The 19,788-nt window shown below is 36.4% G+C and overlaps 1 protein-coding gene across 3 annotated transcripts in view; it reads left to right on the top strand.

The window, feature by feature from the left end:
* Window positions 1-19,788, top strand: part of TAFA2 (TAFA chemokine like family member 2) — a 508,120-nt gene that overhangs the window by 335,775 nt on the left and 152,557 nt on the right. For all 3 annotated transcript variants that reach the window (XR_008300299.1, XM_053226445.1, XM_027071363.2), the window contains one exon: window positions 6,346-6,452. Coding sequence is in view for 2 of the 3 variants with exons in the window: in XM_053226445.1 (XP_053082420.1) it covers window positions 6,347-6,452 (106 nt within the window). In the remaining variant the exon portion in view is untranslated. The remainder of the gene's footprint in view (window positions 1-6,345; window positions 6,453-19,788) is intronic.

Below are 19,788 nucleotides of genomic sequence, written 5' to 3'. Positions count from 1 at the left end.
TTGTTTCAATATAAAATGAGGAAATTAGAAGTAGTAATAATCATAAAAAACAATGTTATAACAGCATCGTAATAATAACATAGTTATGGAACATAAAAATGTACAAAAACTTCAGTCTTCAAGTTTATCCTCACTTTGATATCTTTACCTTCTCTCTTCCTTCTCTCCCCTTCCCTTCACTCTGTTCAGATCTCTCTAGCACCACTGTATTTTTCCTTGTCTTCTCTGCATGTATCTTGAGAGATTAATCTGGTCTTTGTTTTTATTTCCTTGCCTCCCACTCAGTCCTCTTTTTATTTTATCTCCTGTTACTCCACTAATATGTATGTGGTTCTTACCATTAGCATTCCTAGCTGCTGAATATAATAGAAATTTAATTGTTTAAATTAAAAGACACCTGTGGCTTAGTCCGTTAAACATCCAACTCTTGATTTTGGTTCAGGTCATGATCTCACAGGCATGAGATGGAGCCCCGCATAGAGCCTGCTTAAGATTCTCTCTCTCCTTCTCCATCTGCCTCCCCCCACCCACCCAAGCACGTGTGTGTGTTTTCTTTCTTTCTCTAAAAATAAATAATAAAAAAAGAAGTAATTAAAGTTATTCATTAAATAGGATTCATTTCTTTTGATTGTAAAATCAGTATACTCATTCCTTCATTGAACAGCTGTTGATATTCCATGATGTTGGTATTCTTTGTGCTGGAGCAATGATTACTAGACAGGACCTGCTCTCATGAAAATTATCTTTTAATGGAAAGAAGAATAAAGTAAACCCTAAAGATGTATAAATAAGTGAATAAGGCCACTTCAGATTGTAATAAGTGGAGAAAGAGAACAAGAGAGACTGTGGGGTGGGTTTCTCTGGACTCTGGAAAGTAGGCTGGTCAGGAGCCACTCTGTGGAGGCTATCATAGATAGAAGCTCACTGTACCAAGACCTGGGGGGGAGACTTTAAGGCAGAGCTAGCAGTTAGTGTAAGGTCTAGAACAAGCTTGGCATGAGGGTGTTGGTTTGTACCCTTGGGAGTTTCCTGGGTGAAATCTAAAACTGACTCCCATACATGTGGGGCAAGGAGAAAGTGAAGAAAGAGGCAGGCCCCTCCAGATTGGTAGGTGTCAGGGAAGGGAATACTAAGCAAGGGGACTTACATATGAGGCTTGTCTTGGGTGGCTGCAAGCAGAGTAGATGTCTCCACCCACCCACCAGACTCTTAAAAGTATATATAGAGTCCTGAATGGTGTTCAGTCACGTATACCATTCCAGATGGTGTCAGCAACACCTTCTACTCTCAAGAGTAGGTCTTTGAAACAACTCCCACTCTGTAAATGGTGGGAAGAATGTATCTTCCAAGGATAGGCAAGGGGTGAGAAGCCTCTGATTGCCTGGGTCCAGCTCGGCAGCCAATTATCAGTCATGTCTTCTTGATGAACTTCCCCAGCAAAAGGATAGAGAGAAGGCCAATGTGGCTTCAGTGTAGGCAAGGAAGGGACCAGGAATGTGAGGTGAGGTCAGAGAGGTCTAGGGGGGAGATGATGTTGAGCTATCTTTCTGGCAAGAATTTTAGATTTTACTCTGGTTTCAATAGGTAGGTAAATTCTGGGATTTAAAGTAAGGAGTGTGTGTTTGGCAGGGGTGCAGGAGGGTTAGGGGGAGTTAATATGATTGGATTTAAATTTTATAAGACCAGTCTGGTCCCTGTGAGGAGAAAAGGAACTGGTGTTACCAATTGTAGCATTCTGCCTCAAGGGTAAATTCCTGTACTAGATTTGGCTGATAAAGTCCATGCCTACACTGGATTGGTATGCACATTAGATCAGTGTAGAGGAGAGCCCTAAAAAGACCCTTATGTGTATTGTCTTACATGGCCTTTATTTCTACAGAGCATATTAAGCTCAAAGGGAGCCCAGGTGGATACTAGGCTCCAGCTTTTATCTCCTTTTCCCATGCATCTTCTCCTCTTTAGATCAGCTAAACTTACTTTCTGTTTTTATGGGGAGACGATTTTTCTAGCAGCGTAACAATTTTTCAGTTCTTGCTTATTTACAATTAAACACACTTTTAACATCAGTAGGGAGGCGAAGGGTTTCCCAGTGCTTCAAAGATGAAATCTAAGAGAATATAACTGAAACATGTCATATGAAAGAAAGGAGTAGGAGAAAGTCTGAAGGTTTAATTGTCAGTTTTCTCCTCTGACAACTTTTCAACATCCTCCACTGCCAAGGTTACCCTTACTCAATTATCCCGTTTCCCTTGTGCTCCTTGTAAGCTACTGCTGCTGGAGGAGCAATTTCAAGGTTTCATCCTCTGTGTGTATTTATCCTGCAGTTTTCCGTTTCTTCTTCCCTCAGAGGTTGCTGTTAAAAAACGCACTTATATTTTGTCATTTTCGCAGATGAAGGGGACAGTTCTGAAAGTGCGTCTGACCCTTGACTATGGTGGACACGTTCAAACTGGGGTCTGGTGTTTACACACTGAATGAGAAGTGAATGCCCCCTCTTCTGTGCTCTCACAGAAGGTCAAGAAGAAATGGAGCACTCAGCCTTCTTCCTTCTTGATAACGCTCCTTTGTTGAAAACCTCCTTCACTCCATTGCACTTCAGTTTGCTCAAACTTGATTGTTCTTTAAAACTCAGTTAGAATAGCACCTGGCTGGCTCAGTCTGGCATCTGCCTCTTGATTTGGGCTCAGGTCCTGATCTCGCAGTTGATGGATATGAGCCCCTCATCTGGTTCTGTGCTGATGGTGCAGAGCTTGCTTGGGATTCTCTCTCTCTCTCTCTCTCTCTCTCTCTCTCTCTCTCTCTCTCCTTCTCTGCCCCTCATGCACCCTCTTTCTTTCCCTCAAAATAAATAAACTTAAAATCAGAATAAAACACATTCCAGATTGGATTTCTCCTTTTTTCTTCTCTTCCAGATTGCCCTTTCTTGTCTACCCCTCCCCCACCTCTTTCTCACATTCTTCTTTGTTTGTCTTTTCCCAGTTTTACCCTAAAGAAATGACACATACTTGCTTCCTCCTCGTGTTGACAACTACACAATATATTTGGATCTAGGATACCACCAACATTCAACAAAAACTCATTTTCCATTCTAAGCTGACCCTTGGGCCAGGCCCTAGCTATTCACAAACGTATGGAGTACATTCCCTATCTTTAGGAACCTTATATGACAGTGAGGGATGGAGATAAGTAAATGGAAATTATAATAGTGTGGCACGTGGCTGGTGTGCGTAAGGAAGGATTCTCAACCTGGTCCTGGAAGGACTGCTCATCTGCCCCTTGACCAGTGAATAGAATGTTAGCATTAACAAGAATGGAGGATGGAGTGGATGGCTGTTAGGTTTTAGGTGACGTGGAAGTGAAATTTGGCTGGAAGAAATTGAGGAAATGTAATGCAGTTAAAATACAGACTAGGAGCATGTGTGGAGAGGGAGATGGGGAGGAAAGCCCTAACATTAAGATTAGGGACATAGTCAAAAAAATGTTTATCTCTGATTTAGGTTTTTTTTTTTTTTAAATATAATTGCTAACAACTTATTAAGGGTGTTTACTTCTGAACCCAAGGGGATTCTTGTGAAGGTTTTAATCATGTAAAGCGTGTCTCATGATCATAGTTATGTATTTGACCACACTCTATTACATTCAGTCAACAATATTAGGCACTTACTGACTGTTAAACACTACAAATTTGGTCATGAAAAAGGCAGACAGAGAGCTTGTCTTCAATTCCAGAGGGTGACAGTGTTGGCAGTAATAAATTAGCTAAGAGAGAAATTTGGGTGGTGTGAACTGCAGTGTTGCAGTAGGAATGAAAATAAGTGTATTCATTTAAGAAATACTCAGGAAGTAGTACTGACCAAAGATGATAATTGACTGGAGGGGATGGAGGGGGTGTGAGAGGGAGAAGGAAGTGGTCTTTATACATCTCCGCATGTTGCATTGTATTCCCCTTCCTTTCTTAGTTTGACAGCCTGGTGACTTTGTGGGTGTTTCTGTTTCCATATGTCCAGTTACCAGTTTGACCAGCTGTCAGTTCTGTCATCCCAATTGGTGAGTGCACAATGGTATGGAAAATACAAATGGGTCATTGACCTTGTAGCAGAGGCCATTTGCTATGGGAAAGCTATTATCAAGAATTATGCTAAGCAGCTCTTCTTGTCAGATGAGTTTTGCTAAACTGTTCATTCAGTTATATGATATGCAGTACAGTAAGATTGCAGGGATCGGGTGTGTGTGTGGGCGGAGGCAGGAGGGCTAAAAAAATTTTAGAAAAAGTATAGAAAAAGTAGATTCTCAGAACAAAACTAGTAGTAAGAGTCCTGAGAGGAAACAAAGGCTACAAAATGGAAGGTGTAGAATGGGTATTTGGTTTACAGAGGGAGAATACAAGACCAGATTATTTCTCCAAGAGGCTTCCTGGGAACACTTGTATCCTGTGTTACTCTGTGGAGAAAGGCTTCTGGAAAATGCTGCACACTCAGATATGCCTCTTACATTTGTTGAATCCCATACACAAACATATATGCCCCCTATGTTTTTCACTAATACTGTAATAACATTCTGTGAAAATTGATGCCTCACAGAATGCCCCAAGGGAAATGCTGGACTAACCAATGAATTGTTTTATTTGATTTAAAAGTTTACTTATTTATTTTTGCAAACTCCATTGTGTTTATATACATACACCTTTACATAGTTGTAATTTCAGTGTAGTTTTTAGAAAACAGCATGTATTTCCATTGCTATCATTGATTATAGTAATTGTTAACATTTATTGAGTACTTATTATCTTCTGTGTATAGTGTATACACAGTGCATACAACTTCTTCATGCCAAGGAATATTAGCATATATCTATATTAAAATAGATAATAATTCAATTTTAAGGCATTTACCCATATGAAAGACTCCTTTTCAAAATTATACAAAATTATAGCCATCATTGCTACCACTGAATCATATTTTTGGAGATGGAATTTTTGGAAGTAAAGATGTGAGGAAAGAGGTAACTTAGAGAATCCAGAGGAAGAAGAATCAAGCTAGGTCAGGAAGTGACCTCATGAACCTTCCCTAGAAATAATGTAAGAATCTGTAGGTCAAACAAGAATGGAGTTCAATATAGGACCAGAATCTGAGAAGGCACTAAGTGATGGACAAATATTTTATGTCCCTCAGAAATAAATGCAGATGAATTGTATTTTATATCAGTTTCACTCACCCCTTAACAAGGCAGTAATGTAAGGAATTTAGAATTAGGCATTTCTGGGTTTGAATGTTTATTCTATCATTAAATATGAGCTTAGGCAAATTTCTAAATTTCATCTTTGAAATGGCGATGGACATACCAATATCCCAAATTTGTTGTGAAGAACGACTGAAATAATGTCATAGAAAGTTAGAGAAAGTAGGTGCTGAACTTTTATTATAGGTGGCTATTATTTTATTAGAACATCACTTTCCTGAGTTTTGTGCTTTCAACTTGAAAGTGTTTGCTTGGGGGGCACCTGGGTGACTCAGTCAGTTAAGTGTCTGACTTTGGCTCAGAACATGATCTTAACGTTCATGAGTTCGAGCCCTGCATTGGGCTCTGTGCTGACAACTCAGAGTGTGGAGCCTGCTTCAGATTCTGTCTCTCTCTCTCTCTCTGCTCCTCCCCCACTTGTACTCTGTCTATCTCTGTCTCCCAAAAATGAATAAACGTTAAGAAAAATAATAAAATGTTTGCTTGGTATTTTTCATTCTGCTTTTCCATTTCTCTCCTGCTTCTGATAAAGTGCAGAATGGTGGATTCCAACAATATTAAAACATCTGTGTGTCTCTAATGGTAGAATTGTAAGAAGTTGTACCAGGTGACTTTTTTTTTAAAGCACATTAGGAATAATAGATTTGAAATGAGTTTATTCTGGGCAGGAATTCATCTCACACATTTTATCTAAACTGTTTACTCTGACCATTTGACTTGGCATTGAAGAAGGAATCTTTTAGGAAAAAAGTAAGATAAGTCACTTATTTATTCAAACAACTATGCCTCGGATTTTGTGAATAAGTTAATCTATATTTATATGGAGAAAAATGGTAATGTTTCCCAGTTGATTTAGGCTATTGTTAAGTGAATGAAGACTGACTGAGATAGGGCCTCTCTTATCTCTTTCATCGTATCAAGGTAGTTTGTTTGGAATACTTGTATTTTTTCTTTTCAGAGTTTATATACAGTAAACAGCTTTCCAAATACAATAAATGCAATTTTCAGGTGTTCAGGTGTCATGAAAGCTTTAAATGTAGCACAATTATAATGGAAAAACAGTGATTTCATATGCTTAGGGTTTTTATTATTGTTTTTTATTTGCAGGATGAGTAAGAGATACTTACAGAAAGCCACAAAAGGAAAGCTGCTCATAATAATATTTATTGTGACCTTGTGGGGGAAAGTTGTGTCCAGTGCAAACCATCATAAAGGTAAGCTCTTCTGATTTTTTTTCCCTCAGCTCTCTGTAGAAAGTGACTTCCTTTAACCCAGACTGTCCTGTTCTATCTTCACTGGTCTGTTAGTTTTACTGGGTATGGGTCCTTCCTGGTCATTCTCTTTAAGTAAAAATGCAGAGAGAGTTATCCTTGATATGGCTTTGTTAGGGGAAGCATGATTGCTTAAATGTTTCTAGGGTTATTGCCATTTCTGCGAAGAGTTCAAAGAGTTCGGAATTTTGGCTCTGCCTTTCTGCCGTCATTTCCATTTTCAAGGTATTGATGTTAAAATGTTTAGTTGACATGTAATAAACATGAATTTCAAATTGCAGTCATCCTGGTAATGAAAGGATCTGTATCTTAATATACATATATAATATATATGTAAATATGTATGTATGTGTGTATATATATATGCACATATATATATATGTAAATTTCCCCTCAGTGCTTTTTATGGATCATATTTCTTCATGCCAGAGTACCTCTTTCACCACCTTTTGGACTCTATCCCTAGTACGATATTCAGCAGGCTCAATTCAGGACAGAGTGAGAATATTTGTTTTAAACATATGTGTTAAGCCTGACAGCTCAGGACCTTTCTGTTCTCTTTCCTGAGCGTAAGACTCAGTATATGAATAACTACCTTTTCAAAATGAATTAAAATGGAGCTATTTCTGAACTGTCCCTACCATAATCAAGTATTCATAACCTGAATAGTCAATTCAGATTTTTCTGTGAAGTATGATTTTACAATTCAATTTTCAGTCCTCTGTAAAGTCTAGAGATGAGCAACATTTAAATTTTATTTTGAGGGGGGGGAGGGAGTTAAGAGTGCCTTGAATTCTGTAACACTTAAATTAGTTACACATGTGCACTTCATTAGCGTCACATGGAACATTAACACCAGGGAGAGGAGGGATGTGTTGTGAGAGGTATGCCTCTTGGACAAAATCTTTACCTCCATGTTTAAAACCAAAAAGAGACATCTTTCAAAATAAGAGAGTTTTATGAAGCAGCCCTTCATATTTTATAATCCTGTTTTCACCCCACAGTGTGTGTGGCAGTGTATACATATAATATTAATTATATCATGTCTTTTTTAGAATTTCCTTCTTTCTTTAATACAGCATACTGATCCACAAATCAAACTTTAAATGGTCTTTGATAATTGTTATTAGTGTAAAATTAAAAAGATGGCGAGAAGGACGTTATTCCCCATGCCTCCAATTGGCAACAATGGACCAAATCTAAGGACAAAGTTAGTGTTAATTACTCACCTCTTTTTTTTTTTTTTTTGAGAGACAGAGTCAGAGCAGGAACAGGTGAGGAACAGAGAGAGAGGTAGACACAGAATCTGAAGGAGACTCTAGGCTTGAACCCACGAACTGTGAGATCATGACCTGAGCTGAAGTCTGACACCTGACTGAGCCACCCAGGCACCCCAAATACTCACCTTTTAATAAGACTTGCAAACTACTAGGGCCGAACCCCCTGCCTTCGCGTAACAGGAGAAGACACACCATTCCTTCTGTGATGGGTGGTCACCCCAGTTCCCCTTCCCAGCCAATAAAAGAAGAATTGAGAGAAGTTGGGTGGAGGACGGTTATAGGAATGGTCGGTGTTACTCTTGTGAAGCAAAGGTTTGTGATAAAGATGCTTTGTCAGCTCAAAGCCAAGTGATAGGATCCATGCAAAATGCCCCTTTTGTTTTAAACTAATTTACATTTAAAATAGTAAGTATGATGTATATGTAAGTCATGTCTATAAAATGAATATGTGGTTCATGCTCACCACCCAGTTGAGAAATGTAGTATTTCTAATACTCTGTGGCTATGTCTGCCACTCTGATTTCATTCCTTTGTCTCTTAGATCCCCAGATAATCACTATTCTTAAATTTTGTGATTATAATTCTTTTGCATTTATTTCTAATTTCGCTATGTCTTTACATCCAAATGACATATTCCTTAATTTTGGCTCTTATTGAATTTGCATAATAGTATTATACTGTATTCTTCTGTACTTTGCCCAATAAGTATTTGTGGCATTAATTATGGGTGATGGCATATAGCTCTGGTTTATTCATTTTTTACTATTGCTCTGTATTTTTTTGTATAAAGTCACCACAATTAATATATTTATATTCTCATACATGAACATTTGGTATTCTATTTTCTTGCCATTATGAACAATGCTTCTATAATATCTGCATACTTCTGGTGCACATGTGCGAGAGTTTCTCAGAACACATTCTGAGGAACAGAAATGCTGGTTCTCACGGCATGCATATCTTCAGACTTACCGGATGATGCCAAATGGTTTTCCAAAGCGTTAGTGCTAATAAAGTAGTTCAGGGCATATTTTCTTACTATCTTTGTAACCCTCTGTGTGTGTATGTATATCTCCTCTTTCTGTGTGACTAGTGCTCAGTGTGTCTTCTCTCTTTTCTTGATTGAGAAAACCAGAATTGGTCAATTTTATTCATTTTCAAATGATCCTGTCCTTTGTGTATCTTCTTATATGTCATTACTTTCTGCTCTTATCTTTATAGCTTCATTAATTGTATTTATTTTTATTTATATAACAATCACTTAAACTCAGTATAGGGTGGGTATTTGTGGGAAAGTGAAACTTTCTGGAGTTCTCAGTGCTCCAATAAAAAGCCCCAGCCTCCTGAGATATATCACACCTAGAGTTAATTATATAGTTAATTGCTTTGATTCAAAAGAATGATAAAATTCCTCTTGTCCCCTCAAGTGAAATAAATGGTTAACAGCTTGGATTAGGTCCGTAGATTAAGCTCTCAAGGTGTCAGAAAGATTAGGGCCACTACCTTTCTAAGTATGAAACTCAGATCTTGGAGACCCCTGAGGTTTCTTTGACCCTTGGAAAGATGTATTTACATTCAAAAGATTAGAGTGAGAACCTAGGATCCTTTCCAACCCATCTCAAAGCAGCAAAAGATTTTTTTTTTCCTTTCAGGATGGGAGAGGATGACTGTCTCTCCTGTATATAAGTGATGAAAAGCCCATTCTTCTCTCATTCACCTGTAAAGTATTCAGCTATTTGTGTAGGACATTTGAGCTGGTTTTCATCATGAGTAAGGCTTGGGGCACAGCAGGCCAATATACTTATTTATTGGGAGGTAATCATAATATCTACATCTGAATCTATATCTGATTCAGAGCACCTTGTGTAAACATTCAAGAGAAAAGTTAGAAAGCTGAATATTAAAAACTCAACAGCACTATTCTAAGAGCTTTACAGATACTCATTTAATCCTCATAACAATCTCTGAAGTATGAAATATTATTAAACCCACTTTACAGATCAGAAATTAGCAAATGAAGGTTAAATACTTTGTCCCCTAATGGCTAGTTAGTAACTCGGAGGCAGGATTTAAATCTAGGCAGTCTTGCTTCATATAACCATGATATATACCTAGTAGTGAATTTCTTTTTACACTATTTATGGTTTGGTTGACTTTCTGAATCTGTGGATAGGTGTCTTCCATGAACTTTGAAAATATTTCAGGCATTATCTCATCAAATATTTCTTCTACACCACTATCTCTACTAAACTAGAGCTCTGGTCATGTGTATGTCAGCTTCCTCATAGTGTCCTCTGTGTATCTCAACCTTTGTATTTTCCACCTTTAAGTCTCTCAGTACTATATTCTGGGGTATTTATTCACATCTTCCTGCCACACTAGTTCTTTGTTCTCCTCAATCTAATCTCTCTTTAATCCATATATTGAGTTTTAGTTTCATCTACTATATGCTATTCAAGATTACTTTTTTTTCCTTTTGGTGAAATTGACTTTTGATATTGATATATTTTTGTTGTCATTCATGTTTGCATTTCCTCTTTTTATGAATTTTATATAATATATGTTTTGTATATATCATATATGTTTTAAAGTATATATAGTTATATATATTTATATACAGACAATATATAGAGAATATATTATATGTTGTATACATATACAACATATGTTGTATATACATATACATATATGTATATACATATATGTATACATATATGTATATACATATACAACATATAATATATACAGAATATATTGTATATATAATACATGTTTTGTGTATATTATATATAGGTTTTATATTTGAGTTGATTCTCTTTTCTAAAATTTTTGTGTCTTTTTCTTGGTGAATCTCACTCATGATATGTATTATAAAGTTTTGTGATTTGAAAAAAAAATTATGAACTAATGTTCATTGAAATCATGTTTGTGAGAATCTTTAAGGCCTGTGCTTAGGATGCATTCTTTCAGATGATTTGCATATTACCCTATGTCCTAGGTATGGTTCTCCAGAAGCAGAGCCAAGTCGGGAATTCTTGTTTATGTGATTTATTAAAAGAGTGCTCTCAGGAGGAGAGCAAGGGCAGCAGGATAGAGCAGGAAATAAAGGCTAAATACAAATACAGTCTCAGCTGGAGAATAGCCTGGTCAGGTCCTTTGAAGGTGCTCTGAAACATGAATTGCTCCAGAGTTGGCCTCTCCTTGAGATAAGATAGACAGCCTCATCCACCCTTGTGTCTACTAGTAATTGTCTAGTCAAGTCTGTTGATTGCCTTCCTGGGGAAGTGGCTCTTCTTTTGCAGAGGGTAAACCTTTGAAGACGGGAAGAGCTGAGAACATTCTGCTAACATTCTGCTCACATTCACAGCAAATGTAGGAAAGGTGCACAGCTGACAAAAAAGAATCTTGGTAACATTGCACCATCTGTATTCCATTACTGTCCATTTTTCATAGCCCTCAGATCCACTTGCTGCTTATATAAGTTCACTTCATCCAGGCAAAGTTTATCAAATTGGTCACAGTTGGTTGCAATTTCTAAGAAAAGGTACTTGATAATACAGTTGGTACCAAGGCCATTACTGATACTCATGATCTGTCCAGCCCCCTAGCCATTTAGGTTTCACTTTCCTTTAGCCAGCACTTCTCATCAGGTAGGCTTGCTTGATGTTTTACCCAGACCTAATACCTGAGGATTCTGAGCCCTGGATTATCATGTTCTTAATGCTATGGTTGTACTTACAAGTTTATAGTTATAACTGACATGAAGATGCTAAAAAATGACCCAGTGAATCATCCGAGAGCCTAACATACTCGTTTCTGTACTTCCTCCTTCCATTCATAGCAACTACCCTCTTCCTCATGGTCATCAGGGTCATTTGCCACATCAATATTATTAACTCCTTTCTTTCTTGTTGGTCTATGCGGTTTACCAGGAAGCAGCTGTAGCTTTGTGTTCAGCTGAACTCCTACTGTTTCCCCTGGTAAAAGTATCCCCTTTCTGGGAACCAGTACTCCTAGACTTATAGAGTCTATCGGTAGTTTTCATAAGAGTATTAAGTTATGGTAATTCCAATGGGATATTTGTTTTACTCAGTAATTTTCATGTACCTAAAATAAGGGCTGAGAATATATCAGTACATAAAAGAGGCAAAAATTTTTGTCTTTATGGAACTTTTGTCCTAGAGGTAGGAAAACAGATAATAAAGAGAAAAATAAAATGGTTTTATCATGTAAGTGCTATGGAAAAAATAAAAGAAGAAAGGTATAAGAAGTGTTCAAGAGGTATTGTAATTTTAAATAAAGCCTTTGGGTAAGACTTAAAGTTTCCACTAGAGCCAGCCACAGAAATATCTAGGGGAAAGGTGTTGCAGGCAAAGCAGCAATAAACATGAATGGTTTCAAGTAGGAGCATGCTTGGAGACAGTGAGGAGGATGATATGCATAGAGGAGAGTATGTAAGAAAGATAGTGGTAGGAGATTAGGTCATTACAGAACAGGCAAATGAAGATGAAAGAATGGAATAAATAACTCTAAAATATCAGTGCCATAGCATTGTGCTCTCAAGAGCAACCAAATGGAGAATTGTGTTACTCTGCTTTCTGAACACGACATAGGAACACTAGAAACCCAGAGCATTTGGGTTTGAAAAATGAGATATCTAAAAATCAGAAAATGTCACCAACTTAGTAAAATATTCTGAGCTTTGGGAACTAAAAGTCCCTCACACACAGATAAATAAGTTTATTGCTGTAACTGCCGTGGAGATTCAGTCCTGAATTCTCATGATTGTACTGAGCTGGGCACTTTGGGAAGGGATGGTGATTAACTCAGAGCATTGTGACAGCCAGTCAGAAAGCATAAGCAGTATTTCCCCCTTGGAAGCAATTACATTAGGTCCAGCTTCAGATATTAGGGATCAGAGAGGAAACATTTCAGTTTAGGACTCGAAGTTCCCTACAGAAAAATATAGTCATTAATCTTAGGAGGCTAATACATTTTCTAGCCTTTTCTTCCTCTACCCATCATGTCGAAACTAAATCTAAAGAAAATGAGTCATCACAGGATATTTGGGTTGGAAAAAGGATCTGTATTAGTGTAAAAGAAATACACACAGTTGAGTTATATACAAAAAAAATCAAAATTCCTTAGCTAAGATTTAATATATATTATCCTCATTGTCATACAAAGTAATTACTAATCTGAGTTGAGACTTTTGATTAAATGGAATTTTTTCCAAAGGAAAAAAAAAATTAAAATTCAGATGATTTTTAGTTCAAAGCTTGGAAGAGAGAGCTGTCATTTAATTTTTGTTTTTCGGTAGCTCTTTATTTCTTTGTTGTTTTATTTTCATAGTTTATTTATTTATCTAACCAATGACCCAGTAAACAAAATCTATATTGAAGGCCTGTTAATGTATATTGAGATTGTTAATCTATTTTGAGGATCAAGTTTTAGATCAAGTTCTGGAGATATAAAAGTGAGCAAAATGGCACAGTGTAGGAAATATAGTCCATAGTATTGTAATAGCATTATATGGTAACAGATGGTAGCTACACTTGTCGTGAGCACAGCATAACATATGAACTTATCAAATCACTGTGTTGTACACCTGAAACTAATGTAACATTGTGTTTTGACTATACTTCAATAAAAATTAAAGTGAACAAAATAGACATGACCCACGTGCTATGAAGCTTATAGTCAGAGAAGAAAACATTAATCTGATAATCAGACAAATATTTAATTAAAATGGTATAAGAGTATTATAAAAATAAAATTTCAGGATAAGAGTATCTGAACTGTAAAATGATGGAGGGTGATCAGGGAAGTCTTTTCTAGAGAAGAGACCTTTGAGCTGAGTTTTGAATGGGGAGTGGGAATTAAGTAGGCACAGGGTGGGGCATCCAGGCCAGAGTAGCAGCCTGTGCGAGGTGCTGAGATATGAAGGAACAGAATGCTCTGGAGCTGAGAAGACTGCTGCGTCTGCAGAGAAAATAAGCAAGGAGGTTAGTGGCATTCAGTCAGCTTGGAAAGGTGGCTGGTGTAGCTCCTTTGAGGCCATATTCAGAATGCTGGTTTTCTAACAGTTAAAATTGATCCAATTTAGCTATGATATTAATAGATTCTCTTGGGCTGGTTTTCACCTGACTATGATGTATACCAAAGTTTAGGAATCCTGATTTATAATTCAACATCCATTCATGATAAAAACTCTCAACAAAGTGGGTTAAGAGGGCACATAACTCAAATAATAAAGGCCATATGAAAAACCCTCAGCTAACATCATACTCAGTGGTGAAAAACTGAGATCAAGACCAAGACAAGGATGTCTACTCTCACCATTTTTATTGTATATGGTACTTAAAGTCCTAGCCACAGCAATCAGATAAGAAAAAGAAATAAGATAAGAAAAAGATAAGAAAAAGAAATAAGAGGCATCTGTATTGGTAAGGAAGCAGTTAAGCTGTTACTATTTGGAGATGACATAACATTATCCCTAGAAAACCCTGATGACTCCACCAAAAAACAAAACAAGCCAACAAACACAAATTCTTAGAAGTAATAAATACAGTAAAATTGCAGAATACAAAAATAATGCCCACTGATAGAGTGTCTATACACTAAGAAAGAGAAATTAAGAAAATATTTCCATTTACAACTCCACCAAAAAGAATAAAATACCTAGGAACAGACTTAACAAGGGAGATGAAAGACTTGTACTCTGAAAACTATAAAATATTGATACAATTCAGTGTTGTAAGGATCTTGTTTGTGGAAACAATTGGATTAATGTTCCCATAGAAAGAAAAGTGGCCAGAACATAAAACTGACCTAATTCTGAACTTTTAACAACATATTTAATTATTTTATTTTATTTTCAGAGTAATACATGTTCATTTGAGAAATTTTGGTAATGAAGAGAAATATCAAGAAGACCATTAGGGTTACCTATAATCCTTTCGCATGGTAATTATTAGATGTCATTTGGGCGTATTTTCATCTGGTATAATTTATGAACATGTTAAAATGTCTGAGAGCTTGATGTTCATTCATTTATTTATTCACACATTTATTGACATGGACATAGGTAAGTGAGAGACTGAACTGCCCTGAGCTGGTGATTCTGTTTTAAACGATGAAGACAGAGGTGTTGTCTTCCTGGAGTTTATCCTTCCATGTCCTGATATTTTTCTTCTTTTATTTTAAGATATCTCATACATACAGAATAAAACATGTATGTACACTTGCAAGAATAATTATAAAGTAAACAACTGGGCAACCATCAACCAGGACGAGAAATAGAATATTGTCATCCTCTCACAGCTCCTTATGCCTCACCCTCATTATAACCCCTCCTCTTACAGGTGTACTCCTTTCCTGACTTTCTCCCCCTAAACAACAGAACATAATTTTGTGTGATTTTTAATTTCGTAAAAGTGGAATCCTATTATGGACATTTTTTAAGTGTTATTTATTGCTTGCCCTCAAGATTTTCTCTAGAGATTCATCTATGCTGTGACATAGGATTCTACTATATGAATATACTGTTATGGTTTATTTCTTTTATGATTGATGGACATTTGGGTCTTTCAAGTTGTTGGTTGTTTTTTAACAACACTGCAATAGACTTTATTGTACATGTATTTTGCTTTACATGTAAAAATTTTCCCCAGGATATATTTCTAAGATAAGAAATTTATGACTCATCTGATAACTGCATATTTAACATTCCCCTCCCCCCCCACTTTGTATAATTAACAGTAAATGATGTGTATTAACTTATATATCTAAACACCATTCATAAACACAAATCTTATCTGGGGCTTAAGAAAACATAATAATGTACTCTAAATTCCTTTGGTAAATTACTTCTCTCTAGTCTTAGATTTCTTTGGGACTTTTTTTATTTGTTCATACTAATATAAAATTTTTGTGCAATAATCATTTACATGTAATATTAATTCATTAAATTTATTAATAAATTTTGTTCATATTCATTTCTTTACATAGTTAACACTAATGACAATTTCTGAGGTCAAAAAGAATGAAACAGGTTTGTATCATTCAATGTTCACTCTGGAATGAGGAGATCATACTAGGGTATTTAAAAATAGGGAATTGGCTACAAAAGTATTGAAAGGGTGGGAAAGGAAACAAGGAGGGTGATACTACTCCCTAGACATTGGTAACTGCAGAAAGCCATTCCTGCCTCTAGAGGTGGAAGAGCAAAAAAACAAAAACAAAACAAAACCCCCCCAAAACGCAGTGTTACCCAGAGCTCCTGAATGTATTTGCTGTCGAGGTTGCTGAAACACTGGTACTGCTTTAGGAATCACTTCCAATGCCACTGAGTAGGAAGCCTGCACCAATTCTGATGCTGCCAGACAGACTCCACTAATGCTGCCAAAGCCCACAGGCATCTACATTATCCTTCCTTAGCACTTCTGAAGCCAGAAACAGGAAAAAAAAAATATATGGCTCTTTGTTCTTCCAGTCTCCCTTTCTTATGAGAACCTTCCTCTGAGAAACAGACTCCAAGATAGAATTCAATGTGCAAGAAATTTATTGGGGGAGACACTTTTGAAGTACAAAGGGGGCAGGAGCAGGAGGAGTAGATGGAGGCAAGCCTTTAGAGCATGAGGAAGTTCTGACCCCTGTGCAAGAAGAGAAGAAAAGAAGGAAGGTTGAGGAGGAGGAGCCTCAAACTTCAGCACAGTTTTGAAAACATCTTAGGCAAACTTGGAATCCTTAAGCAAAGGTTACCCTTTGGAGAGAGTGCCATTATGTGCTATAGAATTCTTGTCATGCTCAGCCACTGGTAGCAGCTCAGGGAATGTGTGGCCTTGGTGGGAGCCTATAATGGATCTACAGGTGGGACAGGTGGACGTCATAGGTCGACTATGTTCTTTGCAGTGGGTTCTTTTGAGGGAGATCTAAGCACACACCTTATGGCTGTCATACCTTGATGGACAGTATCTAAATGGCAAGGCAATCTGAGAAATCTAATATCTAAGATCCCACTCCCCCTTCAGTACAGAGAGGAACATAGAAAAATGAATGTTGGAAAAGAAAGTGTCAAATATCTACCACAGGAATATTTATATAGGAATGTATATTATATATGCAGGAATAGTTATATTATCAATTTACTCTGTCTTCCCTCGCAGAGGTATATAAAACTTCCCATCTTACCACTCTGAAAATATTGGCTATTAGTTTAAAAAAATCTTTTTTAAATAAAAAGGTCCTTACATAGTTATTCAAGTTTTAGTTAATATTTTTGAGTACTAATGAATGAATACATTTTGAACTCTTCATTTTCTATTATTTGAATTATTCATCATTTCCTTTGCCAATTCAGTGTTTCTTACTGTTGATCTGTTTGAAAACCTTACATAACTCTTAAAGCTTGATCATGTTCATTGTGTATTTTCAGTTTATATGCTTTCCAAATTTAATGTTGTTTTAAAATAATGTTTATATTTTTCAGAACGTAAAGCATCCTACGCTTGTTGTTGGAGATAGTTTGGAAAGTATATAAAAATATAAAGAAATTCTATAACACCTATAATCTTATACATATATCACTATTTATTCTTGAATATTATTCATATAATATCAAGAATATGTTATATCCATAGATTTTTCTTATTATATTGCAAGACTATCTTCATATTTCTTATGTAAATATTTAGCCACACTATATTATTGGGTAGTTAAGCTGTTTATTTTTCTCTGATAAAATAGTTCTTATAATGAACATTTGTATGTTGCTTTTCCCCATATCTGTTAATTACGCTAGATTTTTAGTGATGGAATTATTAGGTCAAATGACTTAAATTTTAAAATATTACTGTTTGGACAATGGTATTTTTAACTATAAAATTATTTGTGTTCTTTTTAGAAAAATCTAAAAGAAGCACTGATAAAAATGATCTAATATAGGATGTTTATTAATATTTATTATATGTTAAATGTATGCATATTGATATATAGTGTCAAGTTGCAAACATCCCAATTTATGTTACCGTCAGCAGGGAATTTATACATTCTTGTCAACACCGAGATTTATCGTTCTGTTTAATCTTGGTTGAGTTCATCTTGTTTTAATTTGCAATTCTTAATTACTAAAATGATACACATCTTCATTGATATATTGATCACTGATATTTTTATTAATTATCTTTTCATGTATTTTATCTATTATTTTCATTAGAGGACCCTGTTTTTCTTTATAGTTTTATGAAAGCTCTTTGTAAAGAACAAATGCTTTGTGTCATGTGACCGGTAGTTTATATTTTGTCTAGTCACTGTGTTAGCACACACTTTGTGTGAGCCCCCAAGCCCCAGTCTATTTTAATCCATACTTCTTTTACTAACTTGAAGGTAATCTTGCCTCTCTTTTTTTGTTGGGGGGTGGGGGGTGGAATATCTGGATACTTTTAAGACAGTTTCTTTTACCTTAAATTTTTAAAAAAATGATTATTACCAATATATATCTAGGTTTAGTTTCTTTCAATTATGGAGTAAATCTTTCCAAGCTTAGATTTCAGTTTTCAAAGAAAACCTTACTGGGGCACCTGGGTAGCTCAGTCAGTTAAGCGTTGGACTCTTGGTTTCGGCTCAGGTGATGATCTCATGGTTTGTGAGTTTGAGCCCCACATCTGGCTCTGCCCTGATGGTGTGGAGCCTGATGGGGCTTCTCTTGCTCTCTCTCTCTCTCTCTGCCCCTCCCTTACTCAAGGCACTCTCTCTCCCCAAATAAATAAACTTAACAAACAAACAACAAAAACAAAGAACAAAGAAAACCTTACTTTTACTTTGCATTTAATAATGCTTTTGTCTTTTTGTTCTGTTTTATTTTTTCCCTCCTCTCTGTTTCTAGATCCCCTATTGTTTGTCTCTTTGACCTCCTGGACTTGTCTTCTTCTAGTCTTATATTTTCTGTCTTTTTGCTTTATGTTTTTTTTTTTTCTTTGCGGGGGTGGGGGATATTTTCACCTTTATTTGTCTAAACCTGTGTAAAATTTTATATATTTTTTATACTTTTAATTTCTATGTGCTATTTTGTTATCTGATGTTCTCCTGCCCCCCATTTGTAAATATTTCTTGTTACATAGTTTTGCTTCTAATATATATATTTTTTCCCTCTGTTACTTTAGTTTCTGTGTTCCATGCTAGAAGCTTTTCTCAAATAACGGAGAGTTAATCCCAAACTGTCTGCTCTGGAAACTCTGGGCACATCACTGGGGCTTTATAGAATTTGAGATTCAATTTAAGATGATGTAGGGCTTTCATTGGAGGCCCAGCTATGTCAGTACATTTGAGTTTTCCCTTTTGGACTGGCCAGATTTCTTAGAGAAGAATCCTTTAATCTCTTGGCTGAGAATGTCAGAGAGTTGAAAGGTAAGAGCGGCTGGGGTAAGCAGTTATGTCTCACTTCACCATTCTGTAGTTGATTCAGTAGGGTGCCCGTAACCTCTCCTCTCTCTTGGGTTCCCCTGTCCAGACACTACCTGTGTCTCTTCCCAAATAATAAACCTACAAGCTTTTGCCGGGTTGGCAGGTGGACAGCTGCCTAGTGACATAGAATGATGGAGAGTAACTGGAGATTTAATTGCCTCTCAGACAGCGTTCACCAAGGCTCCTAATTATTGTCTTCAATCCCTCACCCTTTCCACACCTATCTGCTGCTTTCAGTCCCCCATTCTCTGATAATTCTGCACTGCGAGCCTAGAGAGTCTCTTTCCTAAGACCAGGAAATTCATTCTAAAATTTTGTTGCCATTGCCTCCTACTTAGATGCGTCTTTCAGTCCACCCTCTTAAATCAGAACACTAATGATGCTTTACATTTTCTTTTTTCTGTTTTGTTTTCTTTTACATGTTCTTGTTAGGCTCTCTTTTACATCCACATATCTGTTTTCCAGTTCCAAACTTCTACTCCACATTCTGTTGTTGCAACTCATTTGTCATCCTTGCTTTCATCAAGTCCATTTTT

This window comes from Acinonyx jubatus, chromosome B4 (assembly GCF_027475565.1).
Source record: "Acinonyx jubatus isolate Ajub_Pintada_27869175 chromosome B4, VMU_Ajub_asm_v1.0, whole genome shotgun sequence".
Taxonomy (NCBI): domain Eukaryota; kingdom Metazoa; phylum Chordata; class Mammalia; order Carnivora; family Felidae; genus Acinonyx; species Acinonyx jubatus.
This window is presented reverse-complemented; position numbering and strand designations above follow the sequence as displayed.